At 69.4% G+C, this 7,822-nt stretch overlaps 2 protein-coding genes across 2 annotated transcripts in view; one reads left to right on the top strand and one right to left on the bottom strand.

Moving 5' to 3' along the window:
* H696_04954 (hypothetical protein) overlaps positions 1–1,459 on the bottom strand; it is a 7,732-nt gene extending 6,273 nt beyond the window's left edge. The window contains exons 1-2 of the mRNA XM_009498820.1: positions 912–1,459; positions 33–683 (exon numbers count right to left, since the gene is read on the bottom strand). Coding sequence (XP_009497095.1) covers positions 33–683; positions 912–1,394 — 1,134 coding nt within the window. The 5' untranslated portion in view covers positions 1,395–1,459. The remainder of the gene's footprint in view (positions 1–32; positions 684–911) is intronic.
* Positions 1,460–5,725: 4,266 nt separating this feature from the next.
* Positions 5,726–7,822, top strand: part of H696_04953 (hypothetical protein) — a gene marked incomplete at its 5' end in the record, with an annotated part of 4,985 nt that continues 2,888 nt past the window's right edge. Inside the window, 5 exons of the mRNA XM_009498819.1 lie at positions 5,726–5,777; positions 5,904–5,995; positions 6,125–6,289; positions 6,432–6,698; positions 6,888–7,592. Of these exons, the coding sequence (XP_009497094.1) occupies positions 5,726–5,777; positions 5,904–5,995; positions 6,125–6,289; positions 6,432–6,698; positions 6,888–7,592 (1,281 nt within the window). The remainder of the gene's footprint in view (positions 5,778–5,903; positions 5,996–6,124; positions 6,290–6,431; positions 6,699–6,887; positions 7,593–7,822) is intronic.

Below are 7,822 nucleotides of genomic sequence, written 5' to 3'. Positions count from 1 at the left end.
GAGAGAGAGAGAGAGAGAGAGACAGGTCGTACCTTGCCGCCGGAGAGCAACAGCAAATCATCGAAAAGGCCAAAAATGTCGGAGCTCGGCTGGTGGATGGTGGTGACAATGGTCCGGCCCTCGGCCGCCAGGGCCTTCAGCAGCTCGATCAGCTGCAGGGCCATGAACGCGTCCAGGCCGGTGGTCGGCTCGTCCAGGAAGAGAAGCGACGGGTTGGTGATCATCTCGTAGGCGATGGCCGTGCGCTTGCGCTCACCGCCCGACAGGCCACGCTGCTTGCCCTCGGGCTTGCCGACGCGCGTGTCCGCCGACCGCGTGAGGCTCAGTCGATTGAGCAGGTTGTTGACATGCTCGGCGATGTCCCTGGCCGTGAGCTTCGGCGACAGGCGCAGGCGCGCCGCGAAGGTGAGCAGCTCGCGCGGCGTCAGGGTCTCCACCAGCAGGTCGTCCTGCATCACGTAACTCGAGACACTGCGGAAGTGCCGGGGGATGGGCTTGCCATTGACAAGAACCGTGCCGGCCCGGGTGCGCAGGCGCCCACTGATGGAATCCAACAGGGACGTCTTGCCACCACCCGAGGGACCCATGATGGCCAGCAGCCGCCCGGGGAGAGCCTGCCCGGACACATCGTCGAGGATGGTCTTCTCGACGGTCTTCTTGCGGAAGATGGGCCCGGTGCGGACCTTTGTGAGGAAAGACGGCAGTGTTCAGAGGAGAGAGGGAGAGAGAGAGAGAGAGAGAGAGAGAGAAAGAGGGGGGGGGGGAGATCTTGACGTCAGGAACAGAGAAGGAAAGGGGCACAACACAGTGGCCAGAGGAGGCCGAGCGCAAGCCGGAGCCATGGCCACCCAGCAGGAGAGAGTGGCCCCGGCCGGCCGCCCGGCCGCCGAGGGCGGGGAGGGTGCACGCACATTCACACGATGAACGATCCCGGACCAGGTGAGGTTCACGGACTGAATGGGCTGGGAGTAGCTATCATCCATGTCCATCATGCTCGACAGGGGGACCAGGATGCTGGACCGGCGGCTCGGGGCCGATGAGATCCCCGAGTTGCTGGAATTGACCGACGTGTGGGAAACAATGGAGGGGCGCTTGCTTGACAGGCGGTTTCCCATCTCGATGTCCATGGGGCCTGGGCTGGGACCGGCGGCCGAGGCCCGGCGTGCGGGACTGGCGTTCGGGTGCGACCCGCGCCGCGGGCCACCGGGCGAGAGGTGCGACGTCGACAGGGTCAGCTTCTCCGGCTTGACGGGGGTCTCGGGCTTGGAGAGATCCGGCAGGGACTCGGACTCGGCAGAGGACATGTCCGGCGAATCGGCCGACAGCTGCGGCGAGGACGACGGCGGGGTCGTGGTCTGGGTGATCCCCTCATCGGGGAAGGTGTTCTCGCTCATGGCTTCAGCGCGCGCGGGAAAGGGGCAGGGAGCGAGTTACGAGGCGGAAGCAGGTTGGGGGGGGGGGGGGGGGGGGGGGGGGGGGGGAGGGCATGGACCTGGCTGGCGGTGCTCTTTACATGCATCCTGCTCCCTGTTGTAGATCATCGAGCCCGGAGAAGGGCTTGCAAGAGGGGCCCCGAGAGGCTGTCTGTGTGGGGGAGGAGGATGAGCCTGGGGCAAAACCCCCCCGACTGGCCTCGCCGCCACCTCCCCCCCCTCCCCCCCCCCCCCCCACACCCCCCCCCCCCCACACACACACACACACACGCACATGTGCGGCAGTTCCGGGGGAAGGCCCGGAGGGAGGAGGCGCGGGGGAAGCTCTAGCCGCCCGTGGCAGCAGGAAGTCGGGGCATTCGTCATGCGCTCGGTCCGTAGCTGAGGCGTCCGGCAGCGGGCGGTCGTCCAGCCCGGGAAACAGCCCAGTCCGATTGGCCGCGCTCGCACATGCACGCGCATGGGCCATGGGCAGGGCCCAGGTCAAGAAAGGGCAAGAGAAGGACAGGGGGAGAGATCTGCGCCCGCCGGTTGGCCTTGCGATCTAGCACCAGGCCCGGGGCCAGGTGTACGTGTGTGCGTGTGTGTGTGTGTGTGTGTGTGTGTGTGTGTGTGCGCGTGCATGTGTGTGTGCATGTAGATGTCTTCTTCCACCAAGGCAGGGGCCGGGCAAGGGGGCTGGCATTCCGCCGAAGAACTTGCCTGGCCCAGCGTGGCAGTGCATTCCTCGCACGACTACACCCGAGCCCCGGCCTGCTCCTGGGCCGGGGGTGCCAGGCCCAAGGGGCCGCGCAGGATGAGCCGAGCCAGGGGGAAAACAGCTGCGAGCCCCTTCCGAGAAGGAAGATCCCCCCCCCTCCCCCCCCCCCCCCCCCGCATCAAGGCCAGGCGCGGAGGCGCGGGCCCGAGGGAGAACCGCACGCCCGGGCGCCAGTTCCCTGGCCCAGGGCGAGCCGCAGCCGGGCGCCGACGCGCCCGGGCCTGGGGCCTCGCAGCCATGGGTGCCTGGTGATAACGCATGCACTTCGCCCGGGATTCATCATCGCCGGGCCGCGTTGACAGAGGCGGAGTTCGCCTCCGGCCGGAAGGTTGAGCACAATCTCCCCCGTTGCATAAGGCCGATGTGGGCACCCCCCCCCCCCCACCCTTTCAAGCGCCCGCTCGACCAGTCAAGCCGGGGTCGGGCTAGTGCGACCAAAGTTCCACGCTGCCGCAGATGCATCCCCCCGACCTCCGCGCGCCCAAGGGGGCGCAGGGCGCCTCCTGGACCTGGCCGTCGCCTTCCCCCGTCCCGCCCCCCAGGCGCCGGGGCCGGCTGCCCTCCTCCCCGCGGCCGGGGCACCGGCGGGCGGCCCTTACGTATGCCATCGGCCGGCAAACGGCCTAACGACCCCGGCGGAGACGGCCCCTGAAGGGGGCGGGGGAGACGGGGCACACACCCACACATTCATGAGCGGAGATGATTATTTCTCCCGGGCCAGATGGGCCGAGCAGCGCCGATTGGTCTGCAGGCAGGGCGCGTCCTGCCCCTGGCTTCCGAGCCCCCCCAGGCCTGGAGGCCGGGGACCGGCACGCAAGTGCATCCTCGCTGGCCGGGCGCCGGACCGAAGGCCGAAACGCTCCTCCGCCCGGTCGCTGATGTGAAAAGACTACCGCCCCCCCCCCGAACCGCCAAGGGGGGGGGGGGGGGCGGGGCGGGAGCACAACAGTGCGGTGCCCTGCCACAGGCGGAGGCCCGGCCGAAAGTCCCCGCACGAGACCCAAACGCCCCGCCCCTGGCCAGAGTGCCGGGGCATGCCCGGGGGCCACGCGCGCGTGTTCGTGCGCAACAGCGCCAAGATCTTGGCGCACCTGGGCCGACGCCTGGGCATCTCTCCGGCTCCCAAGCGGGCATTGCGCGCCCCACCCCCTTCAGCTGGCAGGGCATGTCCTTTTTCGGCCGAGAAGGTGGCCCTCGGGCGGCGCCCCGTCCGCCGGGCCCTCGCATGAAGAGCTCACATCGCCCCCCCCCCCCCGTGTGCGGTGGGCAGCGGCCACCATAATGCCCGTCCCCACCCGCGAGCTCCCCAGGGAGGCAGGGGGGGGGGGCTGTCTTCTTATTATAACATTTAAATATCCACCCGAATATTGTCCCGTCCCTCTCTTCATGGGGATGTCCCGCAAAAGCTACGGGGGTCCTCACCGTACCCAGGACACTTGCGCGCACACCAATTCCCCCCCCCCCCCCCTCTGGCTGGCGAACGGTTGCCATGCCCGCGGACGCGCCCGCACCCCGTGCTCGAGGCGAGTAAGGCCCGGGGGCGGGCAGGGGCGTTGCCCCAATCATGGGTGCAGAGCCCCGTACATGTGCACCCCCCGCACTCCCGGCCGACACTTCGCAGGGGGGTCTCTGTTCCGCCCCCCCCCCGGGGAGGGACACAGGTGGTTCGGATGAGCCACACCATACGAGAGTCCGCTCGTTGCCTTGCTCGGGGGGGGGGGGGGGGGTCCTCCCGCTCGGCCCATATTCCGGCCCGGGGTCTGGCCCTCGGTTATCCGTGTTTCCACTCCTTGCGGCTCGTTGCCACCACCCGGGCAGACCAAGTCCTGCCGCCCCGCCTGTGAGCACAGACAGTGCCATGCACAGACGCACACAATATCCAAACGGTCCCCCCAGTCGCCGGGGTCCCTGCGGTGCAAAGAAGGACAAAGGCCCCAACAGCCTCCTCACTACCCCGGGTCGTCCTGCCTCCCTCCCGGCCCCGGAGAACTCTTCCCCCGGAGACTCGGTGAGGAAGCCGCGGCGGTCTCGAGCAGACGGAATTTAAAATGACCCTCAGGATCATCGCGCCCGCCCCGAGCTCACGCCATGCCATACAGGCCGGCAAATCCAGCGGCCCGGGGCCGCGCCGACCGCCCGAAGCCCCCAAGGAATTGAGAGCCCAACCCTCGAGGCCGGCACCTGGTCTGGGCGACTTCGCCCCCGGCCTCCGTTGTCCGGCACGCATCCGGGGGCCGCGCACCCCGTCGCGAGGAGCAAGTATGCGCCCACCAGCGAGCGGATGGGCACCGGGGTAGGGAACACATTCGCATGGTGAACCATGGGCCGGGAGCCGCCCGAGAAGACACCCGACCAGGCACGTTATCCCGACGGAAACACAATTCCACCACATCACCGGACAGACCACCTGGGGATCCATCACGAGGCGAGTGGCACATCCGTCGGCACACAGGTCATGCAGCCTGCCCCCCTGCACCGAGCCAGGGTCTTGGTGAATTTTACCCCCACTGTTCTGGAGGGGCGATTTGTTGTTGTCGCTTTCCCGGCCGGTGTGGTCCCCCTCCCCCCCCCGGCTGGCCCTTTTTTCGGGGGGCATGAGGAACACTGCTGCGAGCCATCATGGGCAGGCGGCCTCCGCCGCGGGTCGGGCTGTGTGTGAGCTCTCGGCTGCCTCCCCCGGGGGGAGGGGGGGGCAGAGACGCACATATGTGCCCTGGTTCCGGTCACCGAATCGAGGGGGGGCGCGAGGGGTCACTCTCTTGCAGCGCGTTGGTTCTCGGAGAGCGCCTGCCGGTGTGTTTCCCGGGGGCGTGTCTCTCGTGTGCGATCGCTGGCCATCGGCCGGCCGGTCTCCACCTGCGTGGCTGGGTTCCTTCCCCCCCCCCCCCCCCCCCCCGACCCCCAGTCACCCTCCCGGGCCCGTGCAAGAGCGCACCTGCATCTCCGCCTTCACCGCTATGCTGACTCCCGCGTTGCCGCCGCCGGTGCCTGGCCGCGAGGCCCGGACATGAGCTGATGTGCATCAGGCCATCCCCGCGTGTGTGTCTTGTGCGCTCGCTGGCCCTCGGCCGGCCGGTGTCCCCCTGGGCGGCTGGGGTCCCCCCCCCCCCCCCCCCCTCCGCCCTGTCCCCTGCCCCCAAACAGGTGGCGATGGTCGCCCGAACTCACCTGGGATGGGGCGAGAACGTCCCTCCCCCCCCCTCCGCGCGCGGGCTTCGGTTGTCGCTGTGCGGTGACCCTTGGTGTCCTCTCGGTGGCTGAGACACACACACACACACACACACACACACACGCAATTGTTGTGGGGTTCTCCATCCCCCCCCCCACCCCGGCTGCCGTGTTATTGTTCCACTTTCCTCCGGTGGGGCTGGCCATTTCTGAGGCGGGCTGCTGCCCACCGACCCGAGGGGCCGCCGGGCACCGCATCTCCTTCTCCCCCCCCCTCCCCATCCCCCACCCCTTTCCCCTTCTCGGCTCCACCCCCCAGCCCCTTCCATCGGTTCTTACCCCACCGCGGCCCCCCCCCCCCACGATGTCTTCCAGTGATCCGAGCGCCCCCGTGGCCGGGTCGGCTGGTGACGGCTGTATGTGCACCTTCCTCGGCCCCATCCCCCCTGGCCCCTCCCTGGTTTCCTCCTCCCCTGGCTTCCCCCTCCTCTGACTCCTCCCCCCCCCCCCTTCGTGCCTCCTTCTCTCGCCTCCCTCCGCAGCCGGGCTTGCTGTCTGGGAGAAGCCCTGGTCTTTTGAGCAGATGCGTGCCGCTGTCGGCAGTGACCAATGGACTCTCGCCAGTGATGCCGGGGTGCGTGTCTCCTCCGGTCTCCTCCCCCTCGCCTCTGTTCCTGCTCCTCCACCCGGGCATGCTGCAGTCACTCACCATCCAACTCCCTCCCCCCCCCCCCGTCCCCCGTTCCCCGTCCCCCGCCCACAGCTTCGACTATATCTCGAGCAGTTCAGTGAGCGTCTCATCGCCCGGACTTCCGAGGTGAATTCCCGACTGGACAACCTGATCTTCTCTGCCCAGGACGCCTCGACCCTGGTGCAGAACTCCTTCAACGAGTTCAACATGATCGCCAACCGTCAGTTCGTCGAAAACGTACCGTGTTCCCCTCCCACCCCCCCTTCCTGTCTCAGCGCGTTTCCCTTCCCCATCCCACCCATTCGTTTCCGCCCCACTCCTCCCCTGCCTCCCTCGCTAACGGTCCCCGTGCGTCCCCACCTCGCCCCCCTACCCAAAGCGCGTCGTCACCCCGACCGACTTCTCGCCCGTTCGCGTGGGCCTGGCCCCGGCCAAGCCCGAGTCCCGGACCGAGCAGCTGGACCCGGCCAAGCCGCCAACTCGCGAGCAGCTCGATGCCATCCTCATCCCCAAGTACACCACCGCCCTGGCGGACGCTTTCTCGGTCTTCGAGAGCACCTTCATGCAGCCCAATGTCCCGACCAGCCCGACCATCGCCGAGCCGGATGATGCCGCCACCCCGGGCGCTGTATCGGCCTCGCTGACCGTGCGACTTCCTCCCCCCCCCCCGACTCTTGCCTCCCGTTTTCTTTCTTTCTCTCTCTCTCTCTCTCTCCCTCTTTGCCCTGGCCCTCCTCTCCACACTTTCAGTGGCCAGGCCCCATGCTGATCCCTGTCTCCCCCCTCCCTGCTCCCTTTCCCGCCACTTCCCACGCCGCCTCGCCATCATACACAGAGCTCCTACTCGCATCGGCCGCTGCCCTTCGTCATTGGCACGGCATCCTACCTCCGAACCAACATGGCCTCCTTCCTGGAGCCGATGGTCATCCCGTCAGTCACGCAGGCAGCCCCCGCGGCCTCCGGCCCCGTGGCCGGCTCCCCGGCGGATGTTCCGGCCGGTGGGGTGCCGCCGCCGCCGCCGCCGCCGCCGCCTCCTCCACCCCCGGGTGCTGGTGGTCCGCCGCCGCCGCCGCCGCCGCCGCCCCCCCTGCCGGGCACCACCCCCACCAGCTCTGTCCCCCCGACTCCGACCACCGGCGATGAGCCCGTCCGGCCCCCCTCGCCGGAGGGCCCCCTGTCGGTCATCGACACCGGCCCGATTGCCGACCGCAGCAGTCTGGCCGCCATGCTGGCCAACTCGCTTGCCGGCGGGGCTGCTGCCGCTGCCGGTGGCCCTCCCACTGACGAGGGGGCCACCGACGACGAGGCCGCCACCGCCACCGCCGGCGCCGCCGCCGGCGCCGCCGCCGGCGCCGCCCCTGGCTCCGATGGCACTGTCCCTGCCTCTGACACCGCCGATGGTCCGGCTCCGGCTGCTGCCCCTGCGGCCGCGCCCCAGGTCCGCTTCGCCGGGGTCGACTCTGATGCCGACTCGGACGGGGCCGTGCCTCAGGCTCGCACCAACGTGTCCGCAGCTCCGGCCAAGTCCCGCTTCTCCCGGGTATGTTGCTTTGTCTCCCCTTCGGCGGCCCTCTGCCTGTCCCCTTCTCGGTCTCTCTTCCTCGCTAACGCCCTGCCCTGCCCCGCCCTGCCCTGCCCTGCCCCGCCCCGCCCTGCCCTGCCCTGCCCCGCCCTACCCCGCCCCGCCCCGCCCCGCCCACACACATCCTCCGACGCTCGAAGAGTTACGTGCTTGTTCTGCGCTTGCGTGGAGGGCCCAGGGACGGTGCG

Source organism: Fonticula alba (assembly GCF_000388065.1).
Source record: "Fonticula alba strain ATCC 38817 unplaced genomic scaffold supercont2.8, whole genome shotgun sequence".
Taxonomy (NCBI): domain Eukaryota; order Rotosphaerida; family Fonticulaceae; genus Fonticula; species Fonticula alba.
The sequence above is the reverse complement of the archived record's forward strand: the minus strand, read 5'-3'. Positions and strand labels throughout refer to the sequence as shown.